The sequence below is a fragment of the Mesoplodon mirus genome (genome assembly GCF_964341445.2).
Source record: "Mesoplodon mirus genome assembly, chromosome: 7".
NCBI lineage: Eukaryota > Metazoa > Chordata > Mammalia > Artiodactyla > Ziphiidae > Mesoplodon > Mesoplodon mirus.
In genome coordinates, this window is record NC_138983.1 from 60,371,288 (window position 1) to 60,393,362 (window position 22,075).

The 22,075-nt window shown below is 43.5% G+C and overlaps 1 protein-coding gene across 6 annotated transcripts in view; it reads left to right on the forward strand.

Moving 5' to 3' along the window:
- LOC309808678 (synaptotagmin-9) overlaps positions 1-22,075 on the forward strand; it is a 388,309-nt gene that overhangs the window by 173,171 nt on the left and 193,063 nt on the right. The window contains exon 7 of one of the 6 annotated variants that reach the window (XM_082629229.1): positions 13,826-21,554. The exons of the other annotated variants lie outside the window; for them this stretch is intronic. Coding sequence (XP_082485355.1) covers positions 13,826-13,834 — 9 coding nt within the window. The 3' untranslated portion in view covers positions 13,835-21,554. Of the gene's footprint in view, positions 1-13,825; positions 21,555-22,075 lie in introns of those variants that run through there. 6 annotated transcript variants of the gene reach the window in all.

The following is a 22,075-nucleotide window of genomic DNA, read 5'->3' on the forward strand; positions in this document are numbered from 1 at the left end:
TCTGAAGTGGACACTTCGGGTTTTTCATATGCAGTGTTTCTTCTCTCCTCTTCTGGTAAAAGAACCCCATTTTCCTTGAGGATCCACTGGCTTCCCTCTGTGTCCATGTGGTTTAGGTAGACCTGGCCACACCCTTGGCCCCAGTGCTCTGTGTGTCCTGAGGCTATGTCCAACCTGGCACAATCAGGAGTTGGTTCAGGGCAGGCACATCCTGGCATCACCACCCAGTCAGGTGAGACTGGCCCCAGCATGTGCCTGAGAAGGAGGTCGCCCAGTGCCTGTCATCTCTCCCTCAGGTGCTCTGTGGAAGCGATTTCAGCAGCCCCTCAGTCGTTTCCTTCTCATTCTAAGCCATTCATCTTAGGAAGGAGAACCCAGGTTTGACCAAGTCTTTCTCCTTCAAAAGCTTACATGGAAGCTTTTAGGTAAATAGTCATACCTATTTATGTTTCCTAAATTAATTTTCTATTTTGTACCTTTTCTCCTGATGCTTCCTTGCCCTAGAATACTGTTCCTCTACACTCTCACTGTATAAATCCTACATAATCCTCAGGGTTCAATCTAAGTGCCACCTCTTCTGTGAACTGCACCCCACTTAGCATGAAGTGTTCCCTTAATACTTTGATTGTGACTCACATTGACCACTTACCGCCTCTAGCTTTATAGTTTGTTAAATACATCTGTCTTCTCTCTTGACTGTGAACCCCTGAGGTCTGAATCAGTTAAGTTCACTGTATTTAACTGATTTGGGCTCATTGCTGACCTTTGCTACAGTGGTGATTGAGGCTTTCCTCTGTGGTCCACAGATAAGTCTCCAGTATGTGGTGATCAGAAGACAGGAGGGGACTGGTCAGTGTGAGCGTGCCTGGGGGAGGATTAAGACAGATGAAGCCTGCACACAGCTACTTACATTGGGTGGAAGCATCCCAAGGAGAAATGCAAGGTACCCACACCTGCAGCAGGCTGGGTGCACCTCCCTCCAATGTCAGGCAAATGAGAGCTTGAGGACATTGGGATCTTGTTCTTTAGCCAGAAAAGGCCCACCATCCATAAAGGTAATATCCTGAAGTCAAGTTCACAAGTAAACAGATCTAGCATCCATTTACTGTGCGCCAATGTTTAGGGTCAGTTGGCAGTTGGGGGTAGATATATGGCTCTTCATTCATGATCTCTTTGGCATTTGTGGCTCTTTGTTCTTTTTCAGAGCTCCATTTGTCCCTTTTCAGGAAACGCTGAACTTAAAGACTCTAGTCCTATTTGGGGACCAGCCAAATAGAGCTCTCAGGAGCCGAAACCCACTATCTCCTTCCCATCTTCACTACCAGGGTGATGGGGACTACCAAGGCATGAGGGGTGCTTCAGCTGCTCCCACATGCTCACTTGCTCTGGTTTCCCTGCTGTCTTGTGTGCTCTCCAATCCAATCTCCACACTGCTTCTGGGGTCCAAGTCCTAAAACACAAATCTGACCATGTTCCTCCTGTACTTGAAATCCTTCAGTAACTGCCCTTTGTCCAGAACCAGATCAAGTTCTTTATTTTGGCATTCAAAATCCTCTGTGACTCCTCCCTCATCTCCCCCTTGCATTATGTTGAGGCCATGCACAATTATTGGTGGTCCACACCATGCTCTTTATTCACCCCATGGCCCCTACTCCTGCTTTCACTTCTTTTTGTGTGTGTGCTGTCCTTTCCACCCCTCTTTGCCTGGCTAGATCCAGCTCATCTTTTCAGCGTTCCTGAAGTCATCTTCTTCAGGAAGCATTCTGAAGATCATCCCACTGTGAGTTAAATGTCTCTTGTCTGAATTCTCTTCTCCTAGTACCCTGTGCCCACCCCTAACTTAACATGTGGTGTCACTTAATATTATCTGTGTATGAGTCACCTGCAGCACATCCAACTGCTCCTTGAGGATAGAGACTGTTATTCATCATTGTATAACCAGTACCTGGCAAAATGCCTGGCACAAAGTCAGTGTCGAATAATTTCTTGTTGGATAGAATTCCAATTTCTTCTATCTTACAACTTGGAACATGATTGCTGATTTGTTAGAAAGACTCTGCGTGTCATATTTTCAAACATACAGGCATATGGTTCTATTAATATAGAAAAGTAACCCAGGGCTAGCTCTGAAAGCCAAAGAAGCTCCCTTTTCTTGAGGACTAAATGAGCTCTACCTTCCTTCCAGCATTCAGTTCTCCAACTGCAAGATGACGCCCATGAGAGTTAAATCAATGCAATCAAGTTCCCAGTCATTATCACAGGTGATATTTGTGGCAACACAAAAGTGCAAACAGTTCTCATAAATGTCTCTGCAAAAGAATCACCTTAGTTTAAAAGCACGTTGGGAGATCCGTGACTGTTTCCTACAGGAAGCTCAGAATTCCTTCATGGTTGTAATCACCATGCTGGTTGCTTATCTCAGCAATCTTTCAAGATTCCTCTTTGCATTCCTGCATAATTTGTTGTATTATGCCATTCTGTCCAAGTAATGATCAGTCCAGTAAGTACTGACTGAGTACCACACATACATCTGTGAGAAAGAAATAGACAAAAACTTTTGCCCTCAGGGGCTTCCCTGGTGGCGCAGTGGTTGCGAGTCCATCTGCCAATGCAGGGGACACGGGTTCATGCCCCAGTCCGGGAGGATCCCACGTGCCGCGGTGCTGCTGGGCCCGTGAGCCATGGCCGCTGAGCCTGCACATCCGGAGCCTGTGCTCTGCAACGGGAGAGGCCACAGCAGTGAGAAGCCCGCGTACTGCAAAAAAAAAAAAAAAATTTTTTTTGCGCTCATAAAGCTTATATTCTAGTGAAAGAAACAGAAAGTAAACATTGTAAATGAACATAGTATGTAATATTGAAGGTGATAAGTACTACAAAAAATACAAGAAAGTAAAGAGAATCAGAAATGTGGTAGTGGTTTTTTTTTTGTTGGTTGGTTGTGTTTTTTAAAGGGAGGTTAATTTTAATAGAGGTAATGGTAGGCCTCAAGAAGAATTCGAACATTTGAGCAAACACTTGAAGGAGATGAGTGAGCAAGCCATGTGGAAATGCAGGCTGAGGGAACAGCCAGCACTGAGGCCTTAAGGAAGTTTGTACAAGGAACAGTGAGGAGAGCAGTGTGGGAGTTGCAGAGGGAGTGAGAGGGAGAGTAATAGGAGTGAGATCAGAACTGTACACAGGGTGGGCAGGGCCTAATTACAAAGAACCTAGTAGATCTTTATAAGGACTTTGGTTCACACTCTGAGATGAACAGGAAAGTCATTGCAGCATTTTGAAGAGAGATATGACATGATCTGGGCTTATAATTGTTCCCTCTGGTTCTGTGCTGGGAATGGACTATATCAGGGCAAGGGTGAAAGTGGGGAGACTTTTAGGAGTCTGCCACTGTTACCTAGATGGAAACAGTAGAGGCGAGAAGTGATTACATTCTGGTTATATTTTGGAAGGAGACCTATTAGGATTTCCTGATGTAGGGTGTGACAGAGAAGCGAAGCGATGATTCCAATGTTTGGGGCCTGAGCAACTGGAAAGATGGAGTTGCCATGAAGTGAGCTGAGGAAGACTGCAAGTGGAGCCCCTGTGCAGGGCAGTCAGGAGTTGGACCTACTACATTTGAAGCATCTATTGGATGCATCTACAGGGAGACATCAGTGACAGTTAGATACAGAAATCTAGATTTCCAGAGGTAGGTCAAACTGTAGTTGTAAAGATGTGGTTGAGATGTAAATGGAGAAGAGAAGAGGCCCAAGGACTAAAAATTGGGACATTCCAACACTTAAAAGTAGGGGAAAGAAGAGAAACCAACAGAGACTAGGAAAGAGAAAGTCACCGTAGTAGTAAGAAACTTGTACTATCCAAAGAGAAGAGAAAAGCAATTGTTTCCAGGAGAAAGGGATGATCAGATCTGTCGGATGTTGCCAATAGGTCAAGTAAAATGAGGACTGAGAACTGACATTGGGTTTATCAATGTGCCAAATATGGTGACATGGGATACTGGGTTAAATAGTGTTCCTCCCCAAATTCCTATCTACCTAGAACCTCAGAATGTGACCTTATTTGGAGATAGTTTTTGTAGATATATGTAGTTACGTTAAAATGGAGTTGTACTGGGCCCCAAATGATGGGACTGAAATCCAATGACTAGTGTCCTTATAAGAAGACGATGTGAAGACACAGAGAGACACACAGGGAGAATGCAGCATGATAATAGAGACAGGAATTGGAGTGATGCGGCTATAAGCCAAGGAGCCAAGGATTGCCGGTAACCACCAGAAGCTAGGAAGAAGCAAGGGGAAATACTTACTTACAGCCTTCAGAGGGAGCATGGCCCCACTCAAATGTTGATTTCAGACTTCTGGCTTCCAGAACTGTGAGAGAATAAATCTCTGTTGACTTAAGCCACCCAGTTTGTGGTATTTTGTTATGGCAGCCCTAAGAAACTAATATACTTGGTGTCTTAGCTCAGACTGCCATAACAAAATACCACAGAGTGGGGGCCTAAAACGACAGAAATTAATTTTCTCACAGTTCTGGAGGCTGGAAGTTAGAGGTCAGGGTGCCCAGCATGATTGGGTTCTGGTGAAAGCTCTCTTCCTGGATTGCAGGTGGCAGCTTTCTCACTGTGTCCTCACATGGTAGGTAGAGAGAAAGAGAAGAAGAGAGAGCTCTCTGGTGTCTCATCTTATAAGGACACTAATCACATCATGAAGGCCCCACCCTCATGACCTCATCTAACCCTGACTAACTGCTCTGACCCCATCTGCAAAGATGAATTTTGGAGGGTACACAATTCAGTCTGTAGCACTTGGTAAAGCAGTCATTTAACATCTCTGTACCTCAATTTCCTCATCTATAAAGTGGGGATAATAGGGGCTTCCCTGGTGGCGCAGTGGTTGAGAGTCTGCCTGCTGATGCAGGGGACGCGGTTTCATGCCCCGGTCCAGGAGGATCCCACGTGCCGCGGAGCGACTGGGCCCGTGAGCCATGGCTGCTGAGCCTGCGCCTCCAGAGGCTGTGCTCCGCAATGGGAGAGGCCACAACGGTGAGAGGCCCGCGTACCGCAAAAAAAAAAACTTAAAGTGGGGATAATAATAGAACCCACCTCAAAGAATTGTGGTGAGGAGTAAATAGATTAATATATATAATATGCTTAAAACAGTACATACTAAATCCTACATAGTGTTAACTATTATAATGATTATAAATCTAATCATTTTGTTTTGAAATTAAAATGCTCATTTTTACTTGTTCTTTGCTTAATTCTCAATTAGCTCATTAATTTGACAGATTAAATTTCCCTAGAGTTCTAAAGCCAATTTCACACTTAATCAAATTCTCTTAAATATTTCAAATTAAAGGGAAAAATACCTATAAATCTAGCAAAAAATTCTTCTAATATTTAAGCACTGTTTAAGCAATTGATTGACTATTTTCCCTTAAACATTTCAAACTAAGGTCACAAACTTAAAATGTGATTATATCAAACACTTCAAATATCTAACACAGTATGTGTTAAACAAAATTGTTCTCAAGGACTGTTAACTCCTATAATGGTAATAAATAAAATCTTATACATTTAGATTAAATTGCCTTGAGCATTTCAACATCTTAAAAATCAAATTCATAAATTTAGTATATTGGATTTTCCTAAGCATTTGAATGTTGACTATAAATTTAACAAGTTAAGTTCTCCTAAATATATGCACTAAAATCATAAATCTGATAAATTTCTACTATATCAAATCATTTCATTAAGCATTTACTTTAAAAACATGAACAAAGCATAAACAAAGCAAAATTGTGTTATTACACTTAAATAAATATGACTTACACAAAAGCATCATTACTTCCTCATTTGTTATTCTTGTATGTTATACCTTTCTGGCATTACAAAGTTACTTTTCCAAATAACAGGAATAGAATTATCTGTTCAAGTCCTCTATAGTGACTGAGATTAGCAGAGATCTGACTCCCAAATTACCAAAGTAGGATACCTGTGCACAGACCTGGGACCGGGCATGGGCTGCCTCCCAGGGAGATTTCACCGAAGCTATGCATTAACAAAGGAAGTCTCTTCTTATGGTTGGCTTCTGCTAGCTGCATTGTCAGTGGGAGACATCCTCAGGCTTTTAAAATGGGATTTTTTTCCTCAATCCAGTGCATCACATATATCCTAGGACCCTTTCAACTTTCACCCTTACCCAATTTTTTTTTTTTTTTTCGGTACACGGGCCTCTCACTGTTGTGGCCTCTCCTGTTGTGGAGCACAGGCTCTGGACGTGCAGGCTCAGCAGCCATGGCTCACGGGCCCAGCCGCTCCGCGGCATGTGGGATCTTCCTGGACCGGGGCACGAACCCGTGTCCCCTGCATCGGCAGGCGGACTCTCAACCACTGAGCCACCAGGGAAGCCCACCCAATTTTTTTATCATAACTTTTTTCTTCCTTCCCTGATTTGAGTACATGGAGCTATGTGCACCTGTGTGCGTGTGTGCACACACACACATGCATATGCACACACTGCTTAACAGTTACAGTCAAGCTTCCTGATAAGACCTCACTTACTCTTTCTTCTTGCTCATCATCCTCGGTTCTCTAGTTATCTGTTGACAACTGAGCTCTTCAAGAGCAGGGTGTACGTTGGTTATCTTCTTGTTTCTAGTGGTCAGCACATTTGCCTGGTGCTCAATAAATGCTTGTTGAACCAATTAATGAATAAATGTACTGAATGTAAACTTGGAGTAACCAACCCAAAAATCCTCTACTTGACTTCATCAGGTAGAAGAAATTTTTCCTTGCGGCAGTTCCCTAACTTGCCCCTTCATCTGAAAAACCATGACAACACTCTTCTTATCTTATGAACGGTGCCTCACTTATAGCCCTGCTTCTTGCTTGTTTCTGATGAACCCCTCTCAGTAACAGCCTGCTTGTCACACATGTCACCATTCACCACCTTCCCCCCAAGGTTGACCTGACAATGGATCTTAACATGCTTTCCTATGAAGTCTGGACTGTTCAGAGTTCTTTTCTGAACTGAGAATCCTTCTTAGAAAGGCGCCATAGTGGAATTGGCATTCAAGGTGCCATAATTTGCCATCCTGGGCAGAGTACCTAAGAGCACACATTTGGATCCATAAATGCGTGTTGGCAGATCCTGGCTCTGCCATTTACAACCTTTGTTGTTTGGCCTTTCTCAGACTCAGTTACCTCTGTAAAAAAAAAAAGTAACTGTAACATCTGTCACAGAGGGTCAAGGCAAGTATTGAATGAGAGAAGATTTGCAAAGCTCTTAAGATAAAGCAGGGTGCTTGAGTGCTCAATAAAGAGTAGTTATTACCCAAATGGACGCTTCCATTTTCTGTCTTTTGCCCCAATCTCCTGGCTGGAAATGCAGTTGCATTCACACTGCTTTCTTTCTTTAACATACTGATTCTTCAAGATGTGAGGGGGAGTGAAGACTAGAGAATGCCCTCCTTGGGGAAATTGGGAAGGGAAGAATCAGATTCTAAGCGGGCCAGGCATGATGTTTCTTCATATATTTGCAGAGCTGTGTTAAGTAATAAATAGTCAATGAAATCCCAAGATTTTTATGTTTATTTTAAAAATAAAATTTTAAAATACAAGTTTAACAGTATTAAGTATAATAAGATTGAATCATGTAATGAGTCACTTCAGTTTTTGACAAGCTTCTTATTTCAAAGCTCTTAGATACTTCCTGTAATCAAAACCCATTTTCCAATTCACAGGCAGATATTATCTAATGATCTACTTAATCTTTTCATGTTCTTCATTTGGGGTCAGTCTCAATGGCCTGTCTCACATCAGCTGTCATTTTTGTGATAGAAATGTCACTTCACATTACAGTTTTCATTGGGACAGTTCTCATCTTTAGTTTCAATTCAATTTAATTCAAATCAAATCCATATGTCTCAGGACAATTGAATTTGCTTAAAATCCCCTCTGTTCAGATAAGATTGTAACCAGTACATCCTGTTGATGCCACTGAAGTTCCTGATACCTTCTAAACCCCTGGCGCTTCCTGATAACAAGGACGCTGCTGCTTCTGCCCCCTGAAATGGGCCCAGTACCAGCACTGGAACCGGCGAGGCAGCCTTACAGCCACCAGTACTTGAACCACCACTGCTGTCTCTGGCCTTGATGCCACAGTCTCCACCACCCCATCCCACCACCATTCCTACTGGGTCATTGCTCTTCTGAACTACAGAAAAATCTTTCCTTATACGTCATTTAACAGAAATCTTGGCTGAGAAACAGCTTATTAGGTTACAAGAATTTAGAAGGATATTGTAATTTGCTTATTTTTTTGTTTGTTTGTTTGGGGTTGGTTGAGTTTTTCAAGTCTTCCTCCCACAAGAGAGGCAAAAAGGACTGAGCCCCAGCACAGTACACCCATGGCATACTCAAAATTGTCCTTCTCCTGGAAAAACTCAACTACTTCTCTTATGCCTGACTTGTATACCTGACTTTCCCTGGGAGAAATTTGTTTACAAAAGCTTTTTTTGTAAGATTCCTGGTAGAAGTGACCTTACCACTCTGCCAGAGGTGTTGAAACTTCTTTAATCCCTTCATCCTGTGGGCTGGCAGACCAAAAGCATTCTGGGGCCTTAGTGGCACTGTCCAGAGTAGGAAAACAAGGATGCTGGGACCAGGCAGGATCAGGGCCCAGAAAACTCACCCAGGTGAAGAAGGGGTAGACCAGTAGGCTGCTCCAAAGTATTCCCAGGGGCTGAGCTTGATTCCAGCTAAGAGCACATAAGGAGACTTCACCAAGTGAGCAAAGCACAGTTATAGAGGTCAGTTTGGAGCTGTACTATGATTTGACCACTGGCAGCATGGCCTCTGCTGATGGTATTCCTGAGTATGGGGACTGTTAAAAGATGGGCTGAGGTCATAGCCCAGCCCTCTAAGCAGGCCTTAGGTAAGGCCATAACAAACCAGGTACAGAGGTAGTCCCTAAGGCTGGGCATTTGGGGAGAGCTCTACCCAAAGCAGTCTGGAGGGACTATGCAAATGAAGAGGTGAAACTAAGGTCATAACCGGGAAGAATGGGGTATAGAGCTGAGGGGGCAAGTGAGATACACATGCAGGCCACTGGCCAGGGGAATCCAGAGAAATGGAATAAGAAGGTAGGAAACTGAAGTGGGATATGCAGCACCTGCTGCATGCTGCTACCTTGGATTAGGGTTTCTTAAAGTTACCTCATCTGGCTAGATTTAGAGTATCTAGAAAACCAAGGCAGAAGCTCAGATATATAGACTGAACTTACACAGTACGTTTAGGAATGATGTAAGTGCTAAACCTTAAACATTTTATTTCATTTTATTTTTTAAATTTTTTTAAATTTAAGTATAGTTGATTTACAATGTTGTGCTAGTTTCTGGTATACAATAAAGTGATTCAGTTATACATATATATATATATTTTTTCATATTCTTTTCCATTATGGTTTATGGCAGGATATTGAATATACTGTAGTTCCCTGTGCTATGTAGTAGGACTTTATTGGGTTTTTTTGGTGGGGGGGTTGGTTTTTGTTTTTTGGTTTTTTTTTTCGCGTACGCGGGCCTCTCACTGTTGTGGCCTCTCCCGTTGTGGAGCACAGGCTCTAGACGTGCAGGCTCAGCGGCCATGGCTCACGGGCCCAGCCGCTCCGCAGCATGTGGGATCCTCCCGGACCGGGGCACGAACCCGTGTCCCCTGCATCGGCAGGCGGACTCCCAACCACTGCGCCACCAGGGAAGCCCCTATTGTTATCTATTTTATATATAGTAGTTTGTATCTGCTAATCTCAAACTTCTAGTTTATCCCTCCCCCACCCCCTTTCCTTTGTTTTCTATGTCTGTGAGTCCATTTCTGTTTTGTAGATAAGTTCGTTTGTGTCATATTTTAGATTCCACATATAAGTGATATTATGTGGTATTTGTCTTTCTCTTTCTGACTTAATTCACTTCATATGATAATCTCTAGGTCCATCCATGGTGCTGAAAATGGCATTATTTCATTCTTTTTTAAGGCTGAGTAGTATTCCAGTATGTGTGTGTGTGTGTGTGTGTGTGTGTGTGTGTATATCACACCTTCTTTATCTATTCATCTGTCGATGGACATTTAGGTTGCTTCTATGTCTTGGCTATTGTAAATACTGTGAAGCTTAACTTTTGTAGTTAGAAGTCTTGGGTTCAAATTCCAACTCTGACACTTAGCATGGCTTTGGGCAAACTAATCTCTCTACATCTCTGGATCCTTCAGTAAAGAACTTCAGAGGGTTCTTCTAAGGATTTGTAAAGTTCATATCACTATAGATAATCAAAAACTGAAGGTGTGTGGCATGTGGCCTCACTGGCTAATAGCAGCACAGCTAATTCCAGACCATATGGCATTCATTGGTGGGGCTGAGCCTATTGATGGTTTGCCTTCCTGATAAAGGATTCAGGGACTGGCAAGCTGGCCTGCAGTATGAGTCTCACAGCTGGCAGAAGGGGCTCTGGGAACCAGTACGTGATGTGGGTGGTGGGTTGGGAAGCAGAGCCAGCTGGAGGGTGCTCCAGAGCATCTGGGAAAGTTGTATTTGAATCACAATATAAGGGAAATATCCATTCACATTTTCCTCCTAGATCCAGAAAAGAATATTCTTCTCCCAGGGGTATGGGTGTACCCACACACATGCACACACTTCAGAGCCCAGGGTCATAGTCAGACTTGGCTTTACCTTCACCAGTTATGCTCTGGCTTGTATTACTTTCTCTAATAGCCTCACACATGAACACTTGATCTTTGAAAAGCAGTCCAAACATTCCAGTTTGAGAACGTTTGCAGCTCTCCCATGGTTTACATGTTTGCTTTTTGTTATTGCTATGTCCATAGAAGTGACTCCAGTTTTCTTTCTCTCTGTGACTGCAGCATTAATACTCTTAGTCTGTATTGGAAGATGCCCTGAGTTTAAGTTAACTTGAATGCTGGGCTAAGTGTGAATCACAAGATATCCTGCTACTCTAAGTCTGGGGCTCCAGTGAAAAAGCCCACCCCTCACAGCTTGAGAGCACGGAAGGGGTGTCACACCACGCAGAACCACTCTCCCCTCCCCAGCCTTACTTCCTCCTGCTCCACTTCTCACACCAAATTCTGACAGTCCCTCCAACGCCCTTTCCTGCCGCTGCACAGGCTCCTTCCTCTGCCCACGGTGGCCTTCCCTCCTTCTCTCCTGACGGCCTCCCCTTCAGCCTAAATGGCCCAGCTCAAGACATCTTCAGAATCCTCCCTGTAGACCTCAATCCCCTTGAAGTTTGTCCTTCCCTGCTCTTTGCTCCTACGCATTTTACACACATCTCTGTTGTTTAGATTCTCACGTTGTAATCTCTCCCTCTGTGAGCTCTTTGAAAGCAGGATTTATGTCTTCCTCATGGTATCTGTATCCCTAGCATCTATCGCAGTGCCTGGCACTTGTCTGATACCCATTAAAAATATATGGATGACAGACATAGAAAATAAACTTACGGTTACCAAAGGAGAAGGGTAGGGGGATAAACTGGGAATTTGGGATTAACAGATATACACTATTGTATATAAAATAAACATCAAGGACCTACTGTTAGCACAGGGAACTATATTCAACTATATTCAATTGTAATAACCTATAATGGAAAAAAATCTGAAAAAGAACATATGTATGTGTGTGTGTGTGTGTGTGTGTGTGTGTGTATATAACTGAGTCACTTTGCTATATACTTGAAACATTGTAAATCAACTATACTTCAGTGTTAAAAAAAAATATTTTTGTGTATGGTGAGAGGGTGTGTTCTAACTTCATTGATTTACATGCAGCTGTCCAACTTTCCCACCACCACTTGCTGAAGAGGCTGTCTTTTTCCCATTGTATATTCTTGCTTCCTTTGTCAATGATTAATTGACCATAGGTGTGTGTGTTTATTTCTGGGCTCTCTATTCTGTTCCATTGATCCATTATGTCTGTTTTTGTGCCAATACCATGATGTTTTGATTACTGTAGCTTTGTAGTGTTGTCTGAACTCAAAATGGCCTGAAGACTTAAACATAAGACATGACACCATAAAACTCCTAGAAGAGATCATACACAAAACATTCTCTGACATAAATCGTACTAATGTTTTCTTAGGTCAGTCTCCCAAGGCAGTAGAAATAAAAACAAAAGTAAACAAATGGGATCTAATCAAACTTACAAGCTTTTGCATAGCAAAGGAAACCGTCAACAAAACAAAAACACAACCTATGGGCTGGGAGAAAATATTTGCAAATGATGCAACCGACAAGGGCTTAATTTCCAAAATATACAAACAGCTTATACAACTCAACAACAACAAAAACAACCCAATCGAAAAATGGGCCAAAGACCTAAATAGATATTTCTCCAAAGAAGAAATACAGATGGCCAATAGCTATATGAAAAGATGCTCAACATTGCTAATTATTAGAGAAATGCAAATCAAAACTACAATGAGGTACCACCTCACATCCGTCAGAATGGCCATCATTAAAAAGTCTACAAATGGAACTTCCCTGGTGGCGCAGTCATTAAGAATCCACCAGCAGGGTGGATTCGGGTTCACTCATGTCCCCAGTGCAGGGGACACAGGTTCGAGCCCTGGTCTGGGAAGATCCCACATGCCACAGAGCAACTAAGCCCGTGTGCCACAACTACTGAGCCTGCACTCTAGAGCCTGTGAGCCACAACTACTGAGCCCACGTGCCACAACTACTGAAGCCCATGTGCCTAGAGCCCTTGCTCCGCAACAAGAGAAGCCACCGCCATGAGAAGGCCACGCACCGCAATGAAGAGTAGCCCCCGCTCGCCGCAACTAGAGAAAGCCCACGCGCAGCAACGAAGACCCAACACAGCCAAAAATTAACAATATAAATAAATAAATAAATTTATTATTATTCTTTTAAGTTTAAAAAAGATGTCTACAAATGACAGATGCTGGAGAGGGTGTGAAGAGAAGGGAACCCTCCTACACTGTTGGTGGGAGTGTAAGTTGGTACAGCCACTGTGGAAAACAGTATGGAGGTTCCTCAGAGAACTAAAAATAGAATTACCGTATGATCCAGCAATCTCACTTCTGGGCATATTTCCAGACAAAATTGTAATTTAAAAAGATACATGCACACCTATGTTCATAGTAGTGCTATTCACAGTAGCCACTACATGGAAGCAACCTAAATGTCCATCAACAGATGAATGGATAAAGAAGATGTAGTACATATATACAACGGAATACTACTCAGCCATAAAAAAGAACAAAATAATGCCATTTGCAGCAACATGGATGCAACTAGAGATTATCATACTAAGTAAAGTAAGTCAGAAAGAGAAAAACAAATACCATATGATATCACTTATATGTGGAATCTAAAATATGACACAAATGAACCTATCTCTGAAACAGAAACAGAATCACGGACATAGAGGATGGACTGGTGGTTGCCAAGGGGGAGGCGGATGGGAGAAGGATCGAGTGGGAGTTTGGGGTTAGCAGATGTAAGCTTTTACGTATAGAATGGATAAACAACAAAGTACTACTGTACAGCACAGAGAACTATATTCAATATCCTATGATAAACCATAATGGAAAAGAATACTTAAAAACAGATGTGTGTGTATATATATATATGTACACACACATACATACATATATATGTATAACTGAATCACTTTGCTGTATAGCAAAATTAACAACATTGTAAGTCAACTGTACTTCAATTAAAAAAAGAAAATAACGGAAAAAAAATATATATGGATGAAAACCAAAGCATTCTTTTTGTTTCTTCTTCCTACAGAAACGATGACTATGGGTAAGAGGACCACTTATGCCAAGAACACAGTAGGACAACCATCTTACAAAGATCTTCAGTAACTTTTCCCATCCAACAACATCTAAACGACGCCAGTGACCAAATATTCAGCTGTAACCACAGCAATAACTGGCCCTCTTTCCAGATTGGGTTTGCTGAACGTGAACAGTCCAGTCATCTTCAGGTGGCCTAAGGTGGTATGCTGTAGGGGAAGCACATCTCTTCTGGTCAAGAATTAAGATTGGACTATGGAAGAAACCACCTGATACAGTGAGAGTACTGAGAGTACCTAAAGGACTCTTAATGATTAACATAAGGCCCTTGGTGATGGGGTCTTAGCAGCTGCCCTGGCAATGACACTCTGACATGATGTTATTTGCTTGAAGGCCCTGGAAGGACAGAATATTTAAAATCTATCCGGGTGCTAAATAGGCAGCAAATCTAATTCACACTGGACTACCACTGAGCTAATAGTTGTTTCCAGAAAATAATTTCACCCAAGAAGTACTCCAGCTTTGCAAGGAATAGCCCCAGGAGAGTAATAGGATAAGCAAGCTGTTACCCTGGAGAAAATCGAGTACAAAGAGGTCTAGTTCACAGCAAATTCACTGCCTACTCCCATGTACATGGCAGTGAGTACCAGTTGATCATGGCCCTCTCTTCTGCTAAACCCAGATGTGAGGAGTCAGAATCCCCAACACTGTTTTCAAGATGGCCAGTAGCCACTTCCTTTCAACTGGTGTTGGCAATGAGAATGAAAGTTCATTGTCATCCCTGTTAGAGAGGCATACATCTCAGTGGCATAGGCATTCTGGAATACCCTTTCCCAGGTACATTGGTCCACTGAGGGAACAGCCTCAGAAACAGAAGTACCATTGAGTGAGCTGAGTTCTTGGAGAGATGATACGGCTGGCCCCTGATTCAAGGCACAACTTTTGGGCCTTCTTGGCCTGAGTGCCTTCTGGGGTATTTCCATATGCAACAGCCCAGAGGCATAGCCTTGGGCAGCCACCGACAGGTTTCCTTTCACTTCTGGACACATGCATCACTTTCACAGCACTTGGGGAATGGAAATACCTGCTGGAGTGAAGGTCAAGGGCTCTCCCCGGGTATCACATTCATTACTCAGCTTCCTTTGTGACCACATCAGCCAACCCACTGCCAGCTGTGTTCTTCTCATTGCTTCTGCCTCCATACAAATGAAACTAAAGGCCTCAGCATGCCCTGGGGGTGGTGGTGTTACCTAACGGCCCTCTCTCTCCTATTATAGGTGTAAGGTGCCCCGTCCATACATTTGCACCATTTCTCCAAGACAGCATTTCCCTTTCATACAGTCTCTTTGCAGCAGAATCCAGAGTTGGACTGTAGTTTACCGTCCTGGGAAGCTCATGTATCTTCATTTGAATGAACACTTCCACTTGGGACTAACTGGGTGGAAGCACAATCATTGCAGGTCTTCAGAAAGTTCTTATTGCCACAGCTACCCAGTACAAGAAACTACCCTAATGTCAGATCTTAAAAGGATGGAGACCTTTGGTTGTATGAGGCAGTGTTACAATATTCCAGCTTCATGTGTTCCCCAGCCTGCCTAATCCATTTCCATCTCTGACTGGCTTTCAACCTCCAGGATCCAAAGGGAACCCAAGGTTCTGCCTATGTCTGTTGACATGAGAAGAATTCAGCCTTCTTTGCCCAAGGTTCCCTCTGCCTGTTCCTCTGCATTCAGACATCTTCCATCATACCAGTGTTTAGAACCAAAGCATGAAGGACTAGTGCCAGCAGGATAGTCAGCAGAAATGTTATCTCTAGGTCCAGGCAGATGAGCCCAGAAGGATGGTCCCAGAGAAACCAGACTGGCCCCAATAGATATCAGGCAGCCATCCCAATAAGCTTTGACTTGTCCTTGGCACTGGGAGCCTGGGTAGGAGATCCTGGGACAGCTGTGCCTATTGTTCCCCAGGCTAAGATCTTCCTGCCTAGAGAACTAGCAGCCCTGGGGTACTTATGAGTATGCTACTGGCTTGTTGTTATGAAACAGAAGGTGGCTTTGTAGGGGCCAGCAGGCAAAGAGACAGGCAAGTGGCTTGTGCTGGAAAGCTTTGCCTAACAGTCCATCTGTGGCCAGAGGCTGGTTATAAATTTGAACTCCCTGAGCCCATCTGCAACTCTGCCTCTGTTCTCTTGCCTTCTGTTTGGTTTCCCTTTAGTTTCCTAGTAAATATTCCTTTTGAAAAATTCCAACCTTGTTTCTTTGAACTTGGGGGGAAGGTAATTCTCCATTGTCTTTTCCAGGATAGAGAAGGAAATTAAAGTACCTTGAAAAAATGGAAATGGCAGTGGAAAGGGATATAACCTGGTTAGATCTTTGGAAGAGACCTTGGGGAAAACTGGTTCCAAGAGATGGGGAGAAACCAACTGTCTCCCTCAATCACCTGGCACTGATTCTCAGCCCATTCCTCTTGCTGCCTTTGCCTTCAAGGATATCTGCCCTGGTTGCGTGTTGCTGCAAAAGCATCTTCCCAGCCAGTGAACTGGGCACATTTTTCAGGTGATGTGATACCTAGGAAGTACACTGGTGCATGACCAGAGGAGGAATAGGGGAGGGGAGGGAAAGGAATGGTTTCTACAGTGTGGATGTTTTCAAAATGCCCAAACAAGCATGACTCTAAGTGGAATGATTTTGTCCTTATGGCCGTCAGTAGAACTACATTTCATATGAAGAGAAGAAAGGCATACTCTCAAGCCAACAAGACTGACAAAAGATAGATATGGAAAATGTCTTGCTATCTTCATGGCCATCCTGTCCTGGTGGGTGTTCCAATTATCTATTGCTGCATAACAAAGCACTACAAAACTTAGTGGTTTAAATGGCAAGTTCTCTCATGATTCTGTGGGTTGGCAGTGTTTAGGTGATTCCTCTCTCTTGGAGCCTTTCAGTTGCTATCAGATGGCAGCTGAGACTGGTATCATCTGAATATGGAACTGGGCAGGATATCCATGATTGACTCTTTGCATATACATCTGGCTCCTCTGTTGCGATGACTAGAACAGCTGGAGGCTGATTGGGCATCTCTCTACACATAGTCTCTCCACAAGGTTAGCTTGTGTTTCCTCACAACATGGAGGTCTTAAGGCAGTCAGACTGCTTTCATAGCGGCTGGCTTCCCCCAGAGCTAATGTTGCAAGAGGTCCCAGTAGATGCTGCAAGCCTCTTCTAAATAACCTCAGAAGTAACACAGAGTCATTCCCACCACAGACTGTTGGTCAAAAGCAAGTCATAGGGCCAGCCTAGATTCAAGGGGAAGGGAGTACACAAGAATGGAATACCAGAAATTGTGGCTCATCTCATTGGGGCCACTTTGGAGATAGTGGGGATGGGAGTGGAGGGGGAGGTGTCACTGAATCAGAAGGCTTCCTGGATAGCTGTCACTTTAAAATCACATGCAATACTTAACATGCACGAGGGTGGAGTGAGGGAGGAATAATAAGGGGCAGAGGAGAAGGGGAAGGGTTATTCATGAACACTTAAATAGAGCATAAGCTGAAGAAAAGTGAATAGTTATGATCAAAACAGAACTTAGTGTCACAAGAAACCCTGGAGGAAAATTGTCATTCTAGTGACTGCTCAAAAGCTTGAGTTGAGTGCTTTTTACCCACCTTATCTTTACTGACAAAGTAAAAGTGCAAACAAGACATTCCCATGCTTGGGGACATACTTAGAAATGAAAATTCAAAGTAAGCAGAGGTTGTTTGTCCCTTTTCTGAAGACTTCGCTTCAGAAAGAATTACTGTAGTTAATTAAAAGAGAGAGATTTTCTCAAATCTAGTTTCAGCATAGCTCTGCCAGTTGTCCCCTGGCATGAGGTCCTGGCATGGCTAGTGTTGCCATGGTGCTTTCTCCAGTCTGCCCCTCCCTCTTTTGCAGCAGTCCTGCCATATGGAATAGTCAGGGTCGGTCCACTGCTCTTCCCTCCACCCTGGCCTCCTCCAAACGCAGCCACCTTGCTAGAACTTTCAAAGCAAAGTTATAGACAGTGATTTAATGAACTGAGAAAAGGACATAACCATGGATGTGCATATGGCCAAAAACAGTGTCTGCAGCCTGTATGTGGATCCTGAGAGTTCTGCAGGCCATATGGCTGCCCATGGCCACCCATTTCACTGATGGCCACTGAGGGGTATTGAGAGTGTCCGGCCTAGGGGGGGGGGCCTTGGAATGGCCAGAGAGGATGGCCTTCACCTGTTTCTTTACTGTCCTGTTCTAGATCCCTGTGAAGAATCTCTCTCACACATAGAATTCTTGAGCTGCTTGCTGACATGGAGCACAACCAGAGGCTAAGAGTGGCCAGTGAGACCTCTCTGAGGCTTGGGTTTTCTCACCGATGGGGTCTTCTGACTCTTCCCCCTCCAATCCTCTCTCAGGGCCAGAAAGAGGCCATAACCCTTCAATGTCCTTTAACAACCACCTGTGGGCACTTTCCTAACCACAGACCCAGTGACACCTGCCACAAAGGTGCTGCTTGGCACCTTCTCAGCCAGAGAGAAGTCATAGGCAGTGTTCAGAGAAATCTAGTGTGTCTCTGAGATGCCCATTCCATATGAGTGGAGCCCTTCCATTGTAGCACAAGCTATTCTACCTTCTCTCCAACTTCATATCATATAGGCTGACCTTCATGGAAGAAATAGTAAAGCTCAGGAAAAGATAATAATCAGAAAAATTGCCCCAGCAGTTGAGGAAATATCCCAGAGAAGACCTGTAGGAGAACTCTGAGAAAAATAGGAAAAAGGAGGGTTGGCTCTTATTCTGGGAGCTGCGGAAGATGAGCCCTGGTCCTCACCACTAAGCCCAGATGTGAGGTAAAGGAAGCTCTGGTCAGTGCCACAGACCTGCCTCCAGTGTTGATGATGTCACATATAAAGCTCCCTTTGCTCAGTCTCCCAAGAGAACAGATCAAGGCTTTCCAGTGACTATGGCAGAACCCACTTCTTCCTCCTTCCACTCAAGAGGCTTACATGTCGCTTGCTGCCTAGGCTCCCTGGGCATATGGGCTGCAAAGTTAAACCAGTAGTATGATCACTTCTGTCCCCTCGCTCCCTGGTGTCTTCTCACTGTGTCCAGGAGCTCTGGGCATGGGAAGGACTAAGAATCAAGATTGAAGATGGCCCCCAAGGCCTCAGAGGATCAAGAGCCAGCCCTGAAGTCCCGTACTTTGGCTAAGTCTCAGTGGCATCAGGGTCCCCCATCTCATCCACAGGCCAGTTGATGATTCTCATGTACCTCGTCCTGGTAAGGAAGAGGAGAACGGGCCAAAGGGACCTGGGCCACAGAGGCTGTCCCCTTAACTCATTGCTATTGCTTCTCCAAACTCCATCATAAGGTAGATTTCCCTGGGAAATGGATAAGCGTTGCCAGACAGTTTTTTTTTAAGTATATTTATCAATATGAAGATTATTGATGATAACACCACATCTTATAGTTTACTATGCATGGTAACATTTTTTTATCCATTTTCTTTATTTTTTGAAAATTCAACTTGTAATTCCAAGTGGTAAAGGTAGTTTAAAAAAAAAACAAGTTAATATCTTCTTGGCTCGATACTAAATTTATTGTAGTTATTATTCCAATAACTATCCATTGCATTAAAGCTATTTCCAAACCAGCATTTGACATAGTAATATTGATGGTTTTTCCTATCAAGTAAACATCATCTTCAAGACACTGACTTTTTCACAATTTAGATAAAATTCTTTTTGCATGGCAGCAGTATCCAGATTTGAATTTTCAAGTAAAGACAATTTCTCTCATTCACCAAACTCAAAGCTTTCAGGTAATAATAAAATCATTTCTTCAAATACCTAAAGATATTTGTATTCATGGCCTCAGAGATGAACTTATGGACTATATAAACTGGTGAATAAATCTTCCAGAAACAAGTTTTACCTTCATCTCAAAAAAGTAATGATTCTTTAAATATATATTTTTCCTCAAGAAATTTTGTAACTAATTCAATTTTTTTAAGTCTGAAATAGAGTTTTCCAACGATCCTTACCTTAAAAGTGCGCTAGAAAGTACAAACAAGATAAGGACTCAATAAAGAAAAGCATTGCCATAAACTACCTTTCTTAAAGGCAAACAAATACGCTGTCCCTGCCTGTGTGTCTATAAACTCAGATGGGAACCCTGCTGAGGGCTCATTGGGCCTGTTGGATCCAGAAAGGCTTACAGACTTTCTTACACAAGCAGCATTGTGTCCCAACATTATGGTCAGTATTTTAAAATTGTGTTTTCTGCATAGAAAGAGTGAATATATGAATGTCTTATTGAGAATAAGACCCAGGCAGTCCTGAGCTAAGTAAGCCCCCTGGAGAGAATAAGGTGTCTCGGCTTACTATATAAAATGAAAGAGGAACACTAAATACTCTTTTCCAAATCAGAACTCCTGGGGTTGAAAATACTTCAACCAAAGTAAATATTTTTCATATATATATATCGATTTTATTTTGTTCTCTGCAAAGTTGTGTCACACTATCTTGAACAGCACTAACAGGTTTTGCAATAATTGGATTTGTTTGAGGAAAATTAACAAGAGGACATTTAAACGTTGCCTCCGGGTGTTTTCCACACTTGAGATCCACAGGAAGCTGCTTGCCTGGTCCCGGCCCTAACTAGCGCTGTTAACCCCTGCTGGCCCTTTCACAGCTACTCCCTGGCCTGCTGACACTCCTGTAGCAGTCCACTTAGCAGCTTCGACAAACCCTCTGGGGCTTCTGGGTCAAAAGAATGCCACTTTGGCAGCAACTGCCACTTGGTTTTGATTCTCCCCACTCTGAAAGGTGGTTCTTTTTTTCCCAACAAATTCAGAGCAAAGGAGAATGGATCCATGTCACCAAACAGAATAAGAACAAGGACAACCACTGTGTGTGCTTGCAGGGGAGTGGGGGGAAACTCTAGAGCCAGCCCAAATGCCGTATTCTTCATTTTTTCCCTACGTTTTAAAGTTTATTGATCTTGAACTTTTAGGGGACATAAAGATGGAATTTCAAAAAACAAACAGTGGACTCAAAGGAAATCCAAGGGGGTATATCCGTGACTTGAAAGAGTCCCATAAACCCAGAAAAGTTTAGTAAATTATTCAAACACTTATTCTGTCTGGTGGACCAAATATTGACATTTGGTTGAATGGCTCCATTATGTCAATATTCCCAGCCCATGTAAAAGTAGCTGTTGGCAGGTGCCTTCTTAAAGGACTGTTCCTATGCGTGAAGCCTCAGTGGGACCTACTATCCCTCAGAGGGGCCCTTTCTGGCTTGGAAGAGCAGACTCAGGAAACCCCAGTGCAGTCTTCAGGTCTTCTGATGCTTCCATATGGAGGGGAAGTCCTTGTGGAGAAAGGCATTTATGTAAATGAAGGAAGGGGACTTGCCTGGTGGTCCAGTGGTTAAGTATCCGCCTTCCAATGCAGGGGACGTGGGTTCGATCCCTTGTCAGGGAACTAAGATCCCACACGCTGCGGGGCAACTAAGCCTGCGTGCCCTGGAGCCCGTGTGCCACAACTAGAGAGCCCATGTGCTGCAACTACTGAGCCCACCTGCCACAGCTAGAGAGAAGCCCCGTGCGCCGCAACAATAGATCCTGCATGCCACAATGAAGATCCCGTGTGCCACAACTAAGACCTGATGCAGCCAAATAAATAAATAAATATATATATTTTTTAAAGCTAAAAGCTTTATTAACTTTTCTTCATGAGGGAAGAACTCATGACCTTTGACTCCAGCGGACAAGATAAAATCACTAGTTTGGAAAAGGCAGATTTCAGGCTTGAAGCTGTAATTATACAGGGGTTAAGGACTGGGAAGGAAGATTAACTAAAATTTACCCACGACTTGAAACTATTCTAGTGCATGATCTCACTGCTTTGGGTTCTAATCATAAGACATCTGCCTCGTTCTGGTAGACGGAAGCAGTGGCAGAGACCAGCTGGCCCTAGAAGATGCAGAAGGAACTCAAACCAGTCCAAGTGCTGGTTGGAGACAGCCCTGCCCGCGGTGGGGCTGAGCATCTGCTCTGCCACTGACCAACCCTGTAACCTCCAGCCCTCATCTTCCTGTTGTTCTCCCAGCCCTCAGGGGCCCTGCCCAGACCTTGTCAGTCCCTGGTACAAACAGATCGCACACATACCCAAGGGAGAACAGCAGTGCACCTGTGGTTGTACTTGGCTCCCACTGTTCTGGGCT